Source organism: Cetorhinus maximus, chromosome 14 (genome assembly GCF_964194155.1).
Source record: "Cetorhinus maximus chromosome 14, sCetMax3.hap1.1, whole genome shotgun sequence".
NCBI classification, from domain to species: Eukaryota; Metazoa; Chordata; class Chondrichthyes; order Lamniformes; family Cetorhinidae; genus Cetorhinus; species Cetorhinus maximus.
The window spans coordinates 30,291,679-30,309,492 of record NC_135892.1 but is presented as its reverse complement, the minus strand read 5'-3'; the positions used below and the strand labels follow the sequence as shown (position 1 = coordinate 30,309,492).

General features: G+C 42.9%; 1 protein-coding gene across 1 annotated transcript in view; it reads right to left on the bottom strand.

Annotated features, from left to right (window-relative positions):
• plg (plasminogen) overlaps positions 1-17,814 on the bottom strand; it is a 125,258-nt gene that overhangs the window by 82,439 nt on the left and 25,005 nt on the right. Inside the window, exons 6-7 of the mRNA XM_078556734.1 lie at positions 6,036-6,156; positions 2,234-2,352 (exon numbers count right to left, since the gene is read on the bottom strand). Of these exons, the coding sequence (XP_078412860.1) occupies positions 2,234-2,352; positions 6,036-6,156 (240 nt within the window). The remainder of the gene's footprint in view (positions 1-2,233; positions 2,353-6,035; positions 6,157-17,814) is intronic.

Here is a 17,814-nt window from a genome sequence, read left to right as displayed (position 1 = left end):
GTGTTGGACAGAGCCGTGTGTAGAAGCAAGCATGGAGACAGCTCCTAGCTTGGACCTTCACTGACCTATGAATTTCTCTTAATTAATAAATAATTACTTTTGAACTACCTTAGAAAGATCTACTGAGCTATGCCCTACACCTTACAACAGTGGTCAGCAGGGAAACATTGAAACTAGGAGCAGGAGTAGGCCATTTGGCTCTTTGAGCCTGTGCCGCCATTCAATATGATCATGTCTGATCCTCCATCTCAACACCATATTCCTGCTTACTCTCCATTCCCCTTGTTGCCCCTAATATCCAAACATTTATCAATTTCTTTCTTGAATATTCTCAGTGACCCGGCCTCCACAGCCTTCTGTGGTAGAGAATTCCACAGGTTGACTACCCTCTGAGTGAAGAAATATTTCCTCACTTCAGTCCTAAATGGCCTGCCCCATATCCTGAGACTGTGGCCCCTGGTTCTAGACTCCCCAACCAGGGGAAACATCATCCCTGCATCTATTCTATCTAGCCCTTTTAGAATTTTATACATTTCAATCAGATCCCCTCTCATTCTTCTGAATTTTAGTGAATACAGGCCCAGTCAAACAAATCTCTCCTCATATGACAGTCCTGCCATCCCTGGTGTCAGCCTAGTGAACCTTCGCTGCACTCCCTCTATGGCAAGTATATCCTTTCTTAGGTAGGGAGACCAAAACTGCACGCAATACTCCAGGTGTGGTCTCACCAAGGCTCTGTATAACTGCAGTAAGTTGTGAGGAGGATGCAAGGAGGCTTCAGGGCAATTTAGACAAGTTGTGTGTGTGGGCAAACACATGGCAGATGCGGTATAACTTGGATAAATGTGAAGTTATATGCTTTGGTGTGAAAAATAGAAAGGCAGAGTATTATTTAAATGGTGATATATTGGGAAATGTGGATGTACAAAGGGATCTGGGTGTCCTTGTTCACCAGTCAATGAAAGTAAATAGGCTTTCATTAGCCTACTTCTGAACTCAAATCCTCTTGCAATGAAGGCCAACATAACATTTGCTTTTCTAACCGCTTGCTGCACCTGCCTATTTACTTTAATTGACTGGTGTACAACTCACAACCCTGCCCAGTTTTGTGTTGTCAGCAAACTTGGAAATATTGTATTTGGTTCCCTCATCCAAGTAATTTATATATATCATGAATAGCTGGGGCCCAAGCACTGATCCATGCGGTACACCACTAGTCACCGCCAGCCACCCGGAAAAAGACCCATTTATTCCCACTCTCTGCTTCTGGCAGTACTCACCATTGATTTTGAAGATCCAGCAATCATTTAAATTTTCCTGTTGTTAATTTGAATCTGACCTAAGTCAAGGAAATCTCCAAGCACCCAGCAACAGTGATGGCATCAAGCAGAATAAGCAGCCAATAACACTGAGGCATTCACTCTGATAGAATTCAGAAATCTTCAACATTGGCCTGACTTGGTTTCTAATGCAACATACTGCAAAGAAAAAGTCTCTTACAAACATATTAGCCATTTCATTATCATTTCTTTTGGAATATCATATTAGTAGTAACAAAGAGCAACAACAAGCTGCAGATGCTGGAAATCTCAGACAAAAACAGATGCGCTGGAAACAGTTAATAAATCAGGTAGTGTCTGAGGAGTGGACAGAGAAGTCAATGGCTCTGATATTTACTGGAGTGGGTTTGGGAACAGAGGAGAGGAAATACGATCAGGAAAACTGGAAATTTTAATCATGTCATATGCAAGGTCTTTTCTGGAACAGGTTCCTTGCCTGGAATTCCCCTGCATTTTTCAAAATACTGCCATAGAATCCTTTATGTTCATTGAGAGGGCCGAGGTTTAACATCTCATCTACCAAAAGGCATCTCCAACAGTGCAGCATTACTTCAGTATTGCAGTGATTTTTAAAATATATTCATCAAGGGATATGGGCTTTGCTGGCTGGGCCAGCATTTATTGCTTATCCCTAGTTGCCCTTGAGAAGGTGACGGTGAGCTGCCTTCTTGAACTACTACAGTCCATGTGGTGTAGGTACACCCACAGTGCTGTTAGGGAAGGAGTTCCAGGATTTTGACCCAGCGACAGTGAAGGGAGCCAACAGAAGAAGACTTTCACTCATTAGACTGGCTCAGATCAAATAACTGGGTCCTAAAAGTGAAATGGAAGTGTGCTAACTCACTATACGACCCAGACCCTAAAGGACATGTGTGAAGAAACTGAAAACTTACTACAGTGTGGAATATTGCAGAATGCCCATCGAGTTCTGGAGTCAGCTGTGAAACACCATGGCCTGAATTCTCCATCTGGATTCCGACAGTAGTTCTCCTCGAGATATTTATCTGGAAAACTGAAGGTCCTTATTTTTACTTTTGGCGAAAAAACTTTAATACTGAATATTGATGTTTCTGAGGCTTGCACAATGTGATAGGGATAACCCTGTTTACAGAAACATGTCCATCTTCAAGTAAAGCTCAGGGACAACAACCACAGCTTGGATTTATACAGGGCCCTTAACATAGTAAAATGTCCTACTTCTGCTTCACAGAAGTATCATCAGATAAGAATTGACACTGAGTCACAAAGAGATACAGTATCAGGACATGTGACCAAAAGCGTGCTCAAAGTGGTAGGATTTAAGGAGATTCTTAAAGGAGGACAGAAAGGTAAAGAGGCGGAGAGGTTTAGATGGGAATTCCAGAGCTTAGGGTCTAGGTAGCTGAAGGCATGGCTGCCAGTGAAAGATGAAAATCAGGGATATGCAAGGGGCCAGAATTGGAGAAGGACAGAGATTGCAGAGAGTTGTAGGGCTGGAGGAGATAACAGAGAAAGAGACAGGTGAGACCATGAAGGGAGTTGAATGCAAGGATGAGAATTTTAAAAAGTTACCATGCATTGAAACAGTATTGACACAGGTAGTGTAAGACACTGCTCCATATCTGTATATACACACAGGATGGGCTGGTTTGCAATTGCAACTATGCTTTTGAATAAAGTCCTCATACAATAGTATTTTTAACCATTAAGAATTAATTAAATAAGCATTCCTTATTTCAAAGAATGGATACTGGAATGACCTTTGACCTAGAAGCAGTACAGTTAAGGAATGTTTGTAATCTCTTTAAAATATCTGTGGTATCTATAATCATTTCTAAGAATCTTTGAAAGGGACTTTTTAAGAGTTTGCATCAATTGTTAAGGGGTTAATTGTAATTTTCTTGAATAATACTGGTCCATGTGGCCTGGTGGCTTCTGACCTGGAATCAGTGCCAACAGGAAGGCAGTTAAGACCAGAAGCTGTGTGGCTAGCAGACACAAAGCAGAGCTGGAAGCAGAAGGTGATCATCACACAGGTGCAGGCAGAAAGAATTGGTGCAGCGGAACAGTTATCAAGCTTGTAATGGTTTCTAGCAAGCTGAGCTCTATACAGTCTTCCGTTTGGCAGTAAGAAGAAAAATAGTATTCCAGGAGCTCTTGGGGAAGCAAAAGGGACTGTATCTGCATGCAGTATCTGAAAAGTGTTTGTTCAGAGAGATGATCTGACACTCCGAGACTTGAAACTGTTGTGAAAAGTCAATTTATAGGCTGTAGAAAAGCATGTAGGGATTAGCGTAAGATCTGGAGCTAAGAAGGATGGGATCCTTAAAGGATTGGCTAGGGATCTGGGGCATGAGGAAGGAAGGAGCAGTTCAGTTAGTGATAAAATACAACTGGTCAGAATTGAAAAAGAAATATCACTAAGAAAGATTGACTTAGAGAGAGAGAAATTAGCAAGAGAGGAAAGGGAAAGAGAGAGCCAAAGGGAAGAAGATTCTACCCATGTCATGGTGAAAGAGGAGGTAATTAATACACTAGAAGGATTTAAAATTGATGAGGAGGTATTGGATAGGCTGTCTGTACTTAGAATTGATAAGTTACTGGCACTGGATGTAATGCATCTAAGGATACTGAGGAAAGTGAGACTGGAAATTATGGAGGAACTGGCCATAATTTTTCAGTCTTCCTTAGACTCATGGGTGGTGCCAGAGGAGTGGAGAATTGCAAATGTTACACCCTTGTTCAAATAAGGGGGTAAAGATAACCCCAGCAATTACAGGACAGTCAGTTTAACATCAGTGGTGAGGAAACATCTAGAAACAATAATATGCGACAAAATTAATAGTCACTTGGACAAATGCAAGTTATTTAAGAAAAGCCAGCATGGATTTGTTAAGGGAAAACCATGTTTAACTGACTTGCTGGAGTTTTTTGAAGAGGTAACAGAGAGGGTTGATAAGGTTAATGCTGCTGATGTGGTGTATATGGACTTTCAAAAAGTCTTTGATACATGCCACACAACTGACTTGTGGATAAAGTTATAATTTATAGAATAAAAGGAACAGTAGCAACATGGATGCAAAATTAGCTGAGTGATTGGAATCAGAGAGTAGTGATTAATGGATGTCTTTCAGACTGGGGGAAGGTTTGTAGTGAAGTTCCCCAGAGGTCAGTGTTGGGACCCTTGCTTTTCCTGCTATATATTAATGACCTAGACCTTGGTGTATAGGGCACAATTTCAAAATTTGCAGATGATACGAAACTTGGACGCATTGTGATAACGTAGAACTACAAAAGGACATAACAGGTTAGTGGAATGGGCAGACAAATGGTAGATGAAGTTCAATGCGGAAAAGTGATTCATTTTGGTAGGAAGAACACAGAGACACAAAATAAAACAAAGGGTTCAACTCTAAAGAGGGTGCAGGAGCAGAGGGACCTGGGTGTTTATGTGCATTAGTCAATGAAGGTGGGAGGACAGGTTGAAAGAGCGGCTAATAAAGCATATAGAATCCTGGGCTTTATTAGTACGGGCATAGAGTACAAGAGCAGGGAGGTTATGTTAAATTTGTACAAAACACCGGTTTGGCCTCAACTGGAGTATTGCGTCCAGTTCTGGGTGCTGTACTTCAGGAAAGATGTGAAGGCATTGGAGAGAGTACAGAAAAGATTCATAAGAATGGTTCCAGGAATGAGGAACTTCAGTTGTGAAGATAGATTGGAGGAGTTGGGATTGATATCCTTGGAGATGAGAAAGCTGAGAGGAGATTTGATAGAGGTATTCAAAATCATGAGGGGTCTAGACAGAGTAGATAGGGAGAAACTGTTCCCACTCGTGAAAGGATCAAGAGCGAGAGTGCACAGATCTAAAGTAATTGGTAAAAGAAACAAAAGCGACCTGAGGACAAACTTGTTCACACATTGAGTGGTTAAGGTCTGGAATGCACTGCCTGGTTGTGTGGTGGATACAGGTTCAATTGAAGCATTCAAAAGGGAATTAGACAAGAATAAGTCAGATCTAATGTTGGACATTGTGTCTTGAGCTTTGCAAGCACGGGTTGGTTGGATACAGTGTCCAACATTAGATGTGGTTCCGCGATTGGACAACATTTGCTAAATTATCCTTAGTGTGCTAAGAATTACACTGACAACCAATTTAAGATTGTTGCAGTGTGATGCATTTGCGTGTATTGGAAGCTACATATATTAATACGCAGGGTCCTGTTCTTTGCAGACAGAAAGAACATGTACACACACTGCACCTGTTTCAGCTAAACAAAATAAGTAACAGCCATTCCCTGAGTTATTCCTCAGGGCAATGCCTTGACCAATCAATCAGAGTCAAGCTGCCTGGTTTAAATTTCAAACAATACTTGGCAGTTAACTGTCAGTCACCATAACTGGTGCATTCTCTATGGCAACACCTCTACCAATTAGAGTCCACTTGTCAACCAATCAGTACTCTCTTGTCATACAGTATAAATTGTTATTTTCCCCTTATATTCGTATTTTTGCTTAGTGTCCTGATGAGTGCAAGATGAAAAGCTTCAATATGTCTCTTTTTTCATCAATACTCAAGTTCTGTCCTACCAAATGGCTAAATATTTATGTCCTGTATTCACATTAAGGTAAAGAGTTTTACTCCAAATGATTATACCAAATAATCAAAGAACAATAAAAGAAAGTATGAATTATCTGTCTCATTCTCTTACTTACAAGGTCGGGTTGTATCCATGAAGGTGAGGTGTTTGTGAATCCCAGCGCTGACATGTGACACCATCCACCGTTTGGGAAATTTTCCCACGATAATTCTCACCAATGCAGAGCATGCACTCCTCTGTAATCAAAATGCAAAAATAACACATGGTGTTAGTGTTATGCGACTACAAAATAATAGAGCTGTGCAATCGTGCAGCAGAATAGGGTGAAGTAATTGTTTGTTCAATCTGGAGGTTATAATTAAACCAATGCCATTGTCGGAAGAACAAAATTTCCAAACTTTGCCTTGAGAAAGGTTTGTCTAAAGTTCTTGGTGACCTTTCAACCTGATATTGCAGTGTCTGTCTAACTGTGTCACGAGGTTGACTGATTCTCTCCGCAATAAAGGGATGAAACCATAGGCAGTGTATAAAGGGGTTTGCTCTTGTAGAAACCTAGGGCAGAATTTTCTGCTCGTCGGGCGGCTGGGCGCCCGACCCGAACGAGCATAAAATCTCCTCAATGACGTCAGGCGAGTGTTCCGAAGCCACCGTGCACTTGTGTGTTATTTCGATCAGCGAGCAGGCGCAGGAGTCAGTAGCGTCCACCAACAATTAACAGGCCTATTAAGGCCATTAAAGATTTAATTAAATTAAATTTTTCGCAGACGAATAGGCCAAGCGGCCTTTGGATTTTTTTGCGAAACTTCATCCATGGGTGGGGAGAGGTTTCAATCAGTCATAAGAAAAAATTAAAAAATTTTCAAAGCAATTTCTAACCTGTCCCTGCTCATGAGGGTACATGTTATTAACATTTTTAGAATCTTTATTTTTTATTTTCAAAAATCTTCATCTCCCTGAGATAGCTCTGTGCCTCAGGGAGCTTTTCCTGTGTGCACTCGTGCGCATGCACGAACTTGCGTGTTCACCCCCCCACACCCCCGGACAGGCAGCGCTGAGTGCTGCAGTGTGTATTTCACACTGGGCAGGTCCTAATTGGCCCACCAGCGAGAAATTGCAGTCGCAGCCCGATCGCAGGTGAGGGTGAGCTTCCTGAGCACTCCTGCTCGCCCCCGCTGAGCCCGCCCGACGAGGGAAAAATTCTGTCCATTGAAAAAAGTGGGTCATTCAGCTCTGTGAACCTATTCCACCATTCAATTAGATCATGGCAGATCTGTATCTCGACTCGATTTACCTGCCTGGGACCCACATCCTGTGACACGGCCTGTTAAACTCAGATTTGAATATTTCAATTAACCCAGTGTCCACAGCTTTTTTTGCAAAAGAAAGTTCCAGATTTCCACTACCCTGAAACCTGGAATCATCCAGGAATGACCTAGCTCAAATTTTAAGGTCATACCCCCTTGTTCTGTTTAACTAACTCTAATCTTAACTGCAATCCTAACCAGGAGTCACAAGTTTATACTGACATCAAGAACAAGTGCTGAAACTTTACATGTCAACATTATAAAGTTGCTGATCATAAATGAAGAGGAAAAATAAGTTTCGCAATTGCTTTTCCATGAAGACGATGTCCAATTAAAAATTTCAGTTCTGACTTGATGGTATGAAGGTCTGTCGAGCCTCAGCCATGGGAAAGGGCGATTTGTCATTCTGGTTTAAAATCTAATCTACATTGCTGCAAGTTACTTATTAGAATATAAGCACAGTTGTGTTTGTTTTAAGAGGGAGGGCTGCAATCTATCTCGCTCATCTTGATCATAGATACCCTCCCAATGTTGACAGTCCCGGTGAAGAGTGTAGTTGGTCAATTCCCTGCTCCCACCTGTCAGAGTAGGTTGTACAGTATTGGAGGCTGACCTCTGATTTGCAATCCCTACCAGCACCACTCCCAAGTAGGAGCATGGAATCAATACAGTTACATAGGGCAAAATTTTTAGCTCGGCGGGTGGGTGCATGGGTGCGCGACCGACCTGCTCGAGCGTAAAATGACACTTGTTGACGTTGGTCGAGCATGCCCATGTCAATGCGCAGTCGCATGATAGTTCAGTCGACGGGCATGCACCAGAGTCGGCAGCACGCCAGCCGACAATTAAAAGGCCTGTTAAGGATATTAAAGAATCAATTAACTTAAATTTTTCGCTGCCCATCCAACCTTACGGTTTACGGTTAGCGAAAAGGCCAAGCGGCCTTTGCATTTTTTTTGGAAACCTCATCCATGGGCGGGATGAGGTTTCCAAAAGCAAACAAAAATACAAGACAAGTTTTAAAATTTAATTAATAACATGTCCCTGTTCATGTGACAGTCACATGACAGGACATGTTTTTTTTAATTACATTTTTCAAATCTTTATTTTTTTTTAAAACTGCTTCATCTCCCTGAGGCAGCTCTGTGTCTCAGGGAGATTGTGAAGTGCACACTTGTGTGCATGTGCAATGTTAGCACTCGCCCTCCTCCTCCACCTCCCCCACACCCGCCCCCCACCCCACCGACACAGGCAGTACTGAGCACTGCCGCTTGCGTTTCAATCTGAGTGGACCTTAATTGACCCCCACCAGCGTGAAATCGCAGTCCAACCCCGATTGCGGGCGGCGGTCGGCTTCTCAACCGCCCCCACCGAGCCCGCCCAACATGGGCTAAATTCTGCCCATAGAGTCATAGGCCCAGATTTTCATGCCTCCTTACATGTCAGAATGCAGGTGGGTGAGATTAAAAATAGTGGATGGGGCTATTCCACCCGATTCCAGGATTCCCACCCCATTCCTGTTATGTAGGTTTTTTTACAGACCTGGGATAAAGATGCAGGTAGCGACCTGGGAAGCAGCAATCCCGCCCTTGCCTATTCATTGGGGGAATGGACATTTTAGACTCCCTGCTATTTCCACTGAGGTGGTCCCATTTCGGTATGAGATGTTCACTGCACCTCAGGGGAGTCACAAACCGTGGGGAAAGCCTAGTCTGGAGTCAGGAACCTTTCGACAGGTAAAATCAATTAATTTAATATTCACTAAATCCACCTATTTAATGAAGCTGGATCTCAAGCTGATTCAAAAAATAAACTAGAGATAACTAACAAATAGATTAATTAATAAAGCCATAGCTGTGGCGGCAGCGTGAAGGAATTGTTGTATCTCGGAGTTTATCTGCATTAAATTTAATCAATTAAACTTTACTCTATTCACATATCAGTAAGTTTTATATTAATTATCACTCCAAGTAAATTTCCCACAAAGGGCTCTAAAAAGGGAATCTGCAGAGAGAGTGGCTGCTCTGGTTATGAACTTCCAAAATTCCTTAGAGTCTGGAAAGGTCCCAGTAGATTGGGAGGTCACAAATGTAATACCACTATTCAAGAAAGGATGGAAAGAGAAAACAGGGAACTACCAGGCCAGCTAGTCTGTCATCAGTCATCACAAAATGCTCAAATCCATTATTAAGGAATTAGCAACAGAGATCCTGAACATTGTTTTATGAAAGGGAAATTCTGTTTGACAAATTTCTTATATGAAGCTTTTGAGGGTAACAAGCATGGTGGATAAAGGGGAAACCAGTGGATATAGTATATTTGGATTTTCAAAGATATTAGATAAGGTGCCACATGAAAGTTTGTTGGATAAGATGAGGGCTCACAGGGCTGGTGGTAATGTATTAGCCTGGACAAAGGATTGACTGAAGGACGGCAAACAGAGTAGGAGCAAAAGGGTCATTTTCAGGCTGGCAGGCTGTAACAAATAGGGTGGCTGAAGGATCAGTGCAGGGGCTCCGCTATTGATAATCGTTTGGACTGAGCAATGTATCTAAATTTGTTAATGATACAAGCTAGGTGGGAAATTGAGGAGGACAAATGGGCAGAACTTTCCCAGCCCCAAGGAGGCTGGATTAGTTGGAGGGAGGTGGGAAAATTGCACAAAACATCATTAGACCAATTTTCCGACATGTCCCAGCCCCACTCGGTTTTCCCAGATAATGAGCACGCAGCAGTGACAACAAGCCACCTAGCAGCGGCGGGAATGGATTCTAGCTCATTAAGGAGCCACTTAACAGCAATTATTGCAGAAGCACAACAATTTTGCCAGTGTCGCATGGGCCCCCTGCTGTGTCCACGCTTCAGCAAGTGAGAGGAGGCAGCTGTACAACAGAGGTTGAGGATGCGATGCAACTGAAGGAGATCTAAATGTTTCTGGCAGAAAATGGCAAGTCTCCTGCTTTCCCATGCCACAGCCTTGCCACTGAGCGTGGAATTCCTGTAGAGAGCTGTCCCCGATTGTCATGGGCCTAATCAGCTGCTCCCCTGTTATTGATGGCAGCTCCAGTGAAGGATACAAGGTTCTGATAAAGCAAATGCCGAGAGGTTCATTCCCCTGGCTTGAGAAATTAGAATTAGAGGCATCGTCTCAGAATAAGGGGTCAGCCATTTCGGACTGAAATGAGAAATTTCTTCTCTCCAGAGGGTTGTGAATCTTTGGAATTCTCTACCCCATAGGGCTGTGAATGTTCAGTTGTTGAGGATGTTCTAGGCTGAGATCGATAGAATTTTGGACTCTCAGGGGAGACTGGGTAGGAAAGTGGAGTTGAAGCTGAGGGTCAGCATTGATCTTATTAAATGATGGACCAGGCTCGAAGGCCATATGGCCCATTCCTGTTCCTATTCCTTATGTTCTTAGAAGCATATGAGGGAGAAGGGAATAGCAAATTATACCAGTAGAGATAGATGATAGGAGGAGGCTTTAGTGGAGCATAAATGTGGTCATGACTGGCTGGGCCGAATGGCCTGTTTCTCTGCTGTATATTCTAATTCTCTGGATGTCATATGGATTTTCAAAAGGCTTTTGATAAAGTACTACACGATAGGCTCATGATAGAGATTGGGGAGAAATATGTGAATTTATAGCAAACTGGTGAAAAGATAGAAAACAGAGAAGTAGTTATTCAGATTGGAGGGAGGTAGAAAGAAATGTTCCACTGGGGACAGTTCTGGGATGTCTGTTATTCATAATTTTCATTCATGATTTGGATTGCAGAACAGGTAACTCAATATCAGAATTTGCAGAAATCATCAAACTGGGGTATAGCTAACACTGAGCCAGGATGCACTATAATACAATTTCGACATTAGGAAACTTACAGGATAGACAGTTAAGTGGCAAATGAACCTTAACATAGATAAATGTGAAGTGACACACTTTGTTAGGTAAAATAGAAATAGAAAACCTTAGAAAATAAGAAACAGAATGGGGTAGAAGACTAAATGAGTCCAGGAATACAGGTGAACAAATCATTAAAAACAGCATCACAGGCTAGCAAATCAATTAAAAAATGTTAACAAAGCACTGGTTTTATTTCTGAAGGTATAGAATTCAAAAGTAGTGAAATTATGTTAAACCTGAATAGGACCCTGGTTAGGGTGCACTTAGAGCACTCTGCACACTTCTGATCACTATACTATAAAAAGGACAAAGAATCACTGGAGTTAACTTGTGAAAAAGATGAAGTCCAGAAAGATTAAAAAGGTTTGGTCCTTTTCCTTTACAAAAGAGAAGATTTATGAGTGGATTGGTCAGGGGAAATGTGGAGAGAATATTTATACTTGTGGGAGAATCCAATATTATCGAATGTAAATACAAGACAATTACTAAAAAACCCAAACGAAAATAAGGAGAAAGTCCTTTACTCAGAATGGGGAAATCACTACCACAAGAAGTGGTTGAGGCAAATAGTTTAGATGCTTTCAAAGATGAGTATTTGAGAGAAAAGAGAATGGGCATGGTGATTAGCTGAGATGAGGTAGATGTAATGGGAAAAGACTTGTCTAGAGTACAAACACCAGAGCAGTTGGGCTGAATGTTGTATATTCTAAACAATTCTATTGCATAACATCATATAACATGCCCCTTTCTGGCCTCTCAGGAGGACATGAACGATCCTATGGTACTACTTTGAAGAAGAGCAGGGGTGTCCTCTCTGGTATACAGGATCAATAGTTACTCCTCAACTAAAACCAGGTGAAACAGAATTTTGCTCATGGGGCCTTGCTGTGCACAAATTGGTAGCCATTTTCCTAACTTACAACAGTGACTACATTTCAGAAGTACTTCATTGGCTGTAGACCACTTTGCAATGTCCTTCATTATTGAAAGGTGTGATATAAAAGCAAGTTTTTTTTTCATAGAGTTACATAGATTCTACACAGCACATGGAAACACCGCCTTCTCCACATTTCCTCCAAGCCACGCATTATCCTGAAATGGAAATATATTGACATTCCTTCATTATCACTGGGTCAAAATTCTGGAACTCCATAAGTAGAAATATTATATGGGAGTACCTTCACCACACAAACTGCAGCGGTTCATGAAGGAAGTTTAGCAACATCTCAAAGGGCAATTAGGGATTAGGGATGGACAATGAATGCTGGCCTTGTCAGTGATAGTACATGCAAACATATGAATTAGAAGCAGGAATAGGCCACTCGGCCCCTCAAGCCTGCTCCGCCATTCAATAAGATTATGGCTGGTCTGATTTTAACCTCATATTCTTGCTTATCCCCGATAACCTTTTACCCCCTTGCTTATCAAGAGTCTATCTACCCCTGCCTTAAAGATATTCAAGGACTCTGCCTCAACCACCTTTTGAGGGAGAGAATTCCAAAGTCTCACAACCCTCTGAGAGAAATTTTTTTCCTCATCTCTGTCCTAAATGGGCGACACCTCATTTTGAAACAGTGACCCTGAGTTCTAGGTTCTCCCACAAGAGGAAACATCCTTTCCACATTCACCCTGTCAAGTCCCCTCAAGACCTTATATGTTTCAATCAAGTTGCCTCTTACTCTTCTAAACAAGCCTGCCTGGTCCAGCCTTTCCTCTAAGACAACCTGCCCATTCCAGGTATTAATCTAGTAAACCTTCTCTGAACTGCTTCTAATGGATTTACATCTTTCCTTAAATAAGGAGGCCAATGTTGTACACAGTACTCTAGATGTGATCTCACCAATGCCTGGATAACTGAAGCATAACCTCTGTACTTATAAATTTAATTCCCCTCACAATAAATGATAACATTCTATTAACTTTGCTAATTACTTGCTGCACCTGCAAACTAACCTTTTGTGATTCATGCACTAGGACACCCAGATCCCTCTGCATCTCTGAGCTCTGCAATCTCACCTTTTAGATAATATACCTCTTTTTTACGTGTCCTGCCAAAATGGACAACCTCACATTTTCCTACATTATACTCCATTTGCCAATTTTTGCCCATTCACCAAACCTCTTGTGTTCTCTTCACAACTTTCCTACCTACCTTTGTGTCATCAGCAAAGTCAGCAACCATACCATCGGTCCTTTCATCCAAGTCATTTATATACATTGTAAAGAGTGGAGGCCTCAGCAATGATCCCTGTGGCACACCACTTGTAACATCCTGCCAAACAGAAAATGAGCCATTTATGCCTAGTCTCTGTTTCTTGCTAGCTAGCCAATCTTCTAGCCATGCCAATATGTTACCCCCATGCACCATGAGTTTTTATTTTCCACAATAACCTTTGGTGAGGCACCTTATCAAATGCCTTCTGAAAATATAAGTACAGTACATCCACCGGTTCTTCTTTATCCACAGCACCTGTTATTTCTTCAAAGAACCCCAATAAATTGATTAAATATGATTTCCCTACAATAAAGCCATGTTGACTCTGTTATAACGTCTTTAATAATAGCTCCTAATGTCTTCCCTATTACAGATGTTAAGCTAACTGGTCTATAGTTTCCTGAAAATTTAGTAAAATTCCACGAAGAGAAATAAGGCATTCAACCTAACTAGTCTATGCCAGTGTTTATTCTCCACATCAGACTCCTCCCATCCCCTTAATCTAACCCTATCAGTGAATTCTTCAATTCCTTTCTTCCCCTGTACTTTTTAAAAACCTGTGACATCTACAATGTTTTCCAATTTTGATGATTGGCTACAGACCTGAAATCTTAATAGCTTTGTTTCTCTTTCCGGAGATACTGCCTGACCTGCTGAGTATGTACAGCATTTTCTGTTTATATTTTAGATTTCCAGTAACCACAGTATATTGCCTCTTGCCTTTATGACCTCTAGTTTTGGTCTTCCTCACAAGTGGAAACATTTTCTCAATGTTAACCCTGTCAAACTTCATCTTTTTTTTATTCGTTCATGGGATGTGGGTGTCTCTGGCTAGGCCAGCATTCACTGCCATCCCTAATTGCCCTTGAGGAGGTGGTGATGAGCTGCCTTCTTGAACTGCTACAGTCCATGTGGTATAGGTACACCCACAGTGCTTTTAGGGAGGGAGTTGCAGGATTTTGACCCAGCAATAGTGAAAGGTGGCGATATATTTCCAAGTCAGGATGGTGAGTGGCTTGCAGGAACTTACAGGTGGTAGTGTTCCCATGTGTCTGCTGTCCTTGTCCTTCTAGATGGTAGTGGTCGTGGGTTTGGAAGATGTTGTCAGAGGCCTGGTGAGTTCCTGTAGTGCATCTTGTAGATGGTACACTTTGCTGCCACTATGCGTCGATGGTGAGGGGAGTTTGTGAATGGGATGCCAATCAAGCGGGCTGCTTTTTCCTGGATGGTGTCAAACTTCTTGAGTGTTGTTGGATATGCACTCATCCAGGAAGAGTATTGCATCACACTCCTGACTTGTACCTTGTAGATGTTGGACAGGCTTTGGGGAAGTCAGGAGGTGAGTTACTTGCCACAGGATTCCTAGTCCCTGACCTGCTCTTGTAGCCACAGTATTTATATGGCTAGTCCAGTTCTGTTTCTGGTCAATGGTAACCCCCCAGGATGTTGATATGTGGGATTCAGCGATGGTAATGCCATTGAATGTCAAGGGGCAATGCTTAGATTGTCTCTTGTTGGAGATGGTCATTGCCTGGCACTAGTGTGGCACGGATGTTACTTGCCACTTGTCAGTCCAGGTTTTGCTGCATTTGGACATGGACTGCTTTAGTGTCTGCGAATGGTGCTGAACATTGTTCAATCATCAGCAAACATCCCCGCTTCTAAACTTATAATGGCAGGAAGGTTATTGATGAAGCAGCTGAAGATGGTTGGGCCTAGGACACTACCCTGAGGAACTTCTGCAGTGAAGTCTTTGAACTGAGATGATTGACCTCCAACAACCGCAACCATCTTCTTTTGTGCTAGGTATGACTCCAACCAGCAGAGAGTTTTCCCCCAGATTCCCTTTGGCCCCTATTTTGCTAGGGTTCCTTGATGCCACACTCAGTTAAATGCTGCCCTGATATCAAGGGCAGTCACTCTCATGTCACCTCTGGAGTTCAGCTCTTTTGTTCATGTTTGAACCAAGTCTGTAATGAGGTCCAGAAGCTGAGTGGCCTGAACAGAACCCAAACTAGGCATCAGTGAGAAGGTTATTACTGAGTAAGTGCCATTTGATAGTACTGTTGATGACCCCTTCCATCACTTTACTGATGATCAAAAGTAGACTGATCGGGCAGTAATTGACTGGGTTGGATTTGTCTTGCTTTTTGTGGACAGGACATACCTGGACACTTTTCCACATAGCCAAGTAGATGCCAGTGTTGTAGCTGTACTGGAACAGCTTGGCGAGGGACACAGCAAGGTCTGGAGCGTAAGTCTTCAGTACTATTGCTGGAATATTGTCAGGGCCTACAGCCTTTGTAATATCCAGTGCCTTCAGCCGTTTCTAGATATCATGTGGAGTGAATCGAATTGGCTGAAGACTGGCATCTATGATGTTGGGGTCCTCCAGAGGAGGCCGAGATGGATCATCCACCTGGCACTTCTGGCTGAAGATTGGACGGGTGGTTAACAGTGAGGTTGAGTGTCTTGGGCTACAGAAAGATATAGACGGGATGGTCAAATGGACAGATAAGTGGCGGATGGAATTTAACCCTAAAAAGTGTGAGGTGATACACTTTGGAAGGGAAGTATTCAATGAACGGCATGACACTAGGAAGTTCTGAGGAACAAAGGGACCTTGGCGTATGTGTCCATAGATCTCTGAAGGTGGAAGGGCATGTTAGTAGGGTGGTGAAATAGACATATGGGACACTTGTCTTTATAAATCGAGGCATAGATTACAAAAGTAGGGAGGTCATGTTGGAGTTGTACAGAACCTTGGTGAGGCCACAGCTGGAGTACTGTGCGCAGTTCTGATTGCCACATTATAGGAAGGATGTGATTGCACTGGAGAGGGCTCAGAGGAGATTCACCAGGATGTTTCCTGGGATGAAACATTTAAGTTATGAAGACAGGTTGGATAGACTTGGGTTGTTTTCATTGGAGCAGAGAAGACTGAGGGGCGACCTGATCGAGGTGTATAAGATTATGAGGGGCATGTACAGGGTGGATAGGGAGCAGCTGTTCCTCTTAGTTGAAGGGTCAGTCACAAGGGGACATAAGTTCAAGGTGAGGGGCAGGAGGTTTAGGGGGGATGTGAGGAAAAACCTTTTTATCCAGAAGGTGGTGATGGTCTGGAATGCGCTGCCTGGGAGGGTGGTGGAGGTGGGTTGCCTCACATCCTTTAAAAAGTACCTGGATGAGCACTTGGCATGTCATAACATTCAAGGCTATGGGCCAAACGCTGGCAAATGGGATTAGGTAGGTAGGTCAGGCGTTTCTCACGTGTCGGTGCAGACTCGGCAGGCCGAAGGGCCTCTTCTGCACTGTGTGATTCTGTGATTGTTACAAAAGCTTCAGTCTTATCTTTTGCACTGATGTGCTGGGCTCCCTCATCTTTGAGGATGGGAATATTTGTGGAGCTTCCTTTTCCAGTAAGTTGTTTAATCGTCCACCACCATTTATGACTGGATGTGGCAGGATTGCAGAGCTTAGACCTGATCCATTAGATGTGGAATTGCTTAGCTCTGTTTATCACTCGTTGCTTATGCTGTTTGGCATGCAAGCAGTTCGGTGTTGTAGCTTCACCAGGTTGCCACCTCATTTTTAGGTATGCCTGGTGCTGCTCATGGCATGCCCTCCTGCACTCTTCATTAAACCAGGGTTGATCCCTGGCTTGATGGTAATGGTAGAGTGGGGGATATGCCAGGCCATGAGTTTGAGTACAATTCTGCTGCTGCTGATGGCCCACAGCGCCTCATGGTTGCTCATCGATCCTGAGTTGGTAGATCTGTTCATAATCGATCCCATTTAGCATGGTGGTAGTACCACCCAATGTGGTGGAGGGTATCAAAGAACAAAGAAAAGTACAGCACAGGAACGTGCTCTTCGGCCCTCCAAGCCTGCGCCGATCATATTGCCCGTCAACTAAAACATTTTGCATTTCCAGGCTCCGTATCCCTCTATTCCCATCCTATTCATGTATTTGTCAAGCTGCCTCTTAAACACCACTATCGTAACTGCTTCCACCACCTCCTCTGGCAGCGAATTCCAGATACTCACTACCCTCTGTGTAAAAAAACTTGCCCCACACATCTCCTCTAAAGTTTTCTCCTCTCACCTTAACTATATGTCCCCTAGTAATTGACTCTTCCACCCTGGGAAAAAGCTTCTGACTACCTACTCTGTCCGTGTCACTCATAATTTTGTAAACTTCTATCAAGTCGCCCCTCAATCTCTGTTGCTGTAGTGAGAACAATCCGAGTTTCTCCAACCTCTCCTCATAGCTAATAACCTCCAGACCAGGCAGCATCCTGGTAAACCTCCTCTGCACCCTCTCCAACGCCTTCATATCCTTCTGGTAATGTGGTGACCAGAATTGCACGCAATATTCCAAGTGTGGCCTAACCAAGGTTCTATACAGCTGCAGCATGATTTCCCAGCTTTTATACTCAATACCCCTGCCAATGAAGACAAGCATGCCATATGC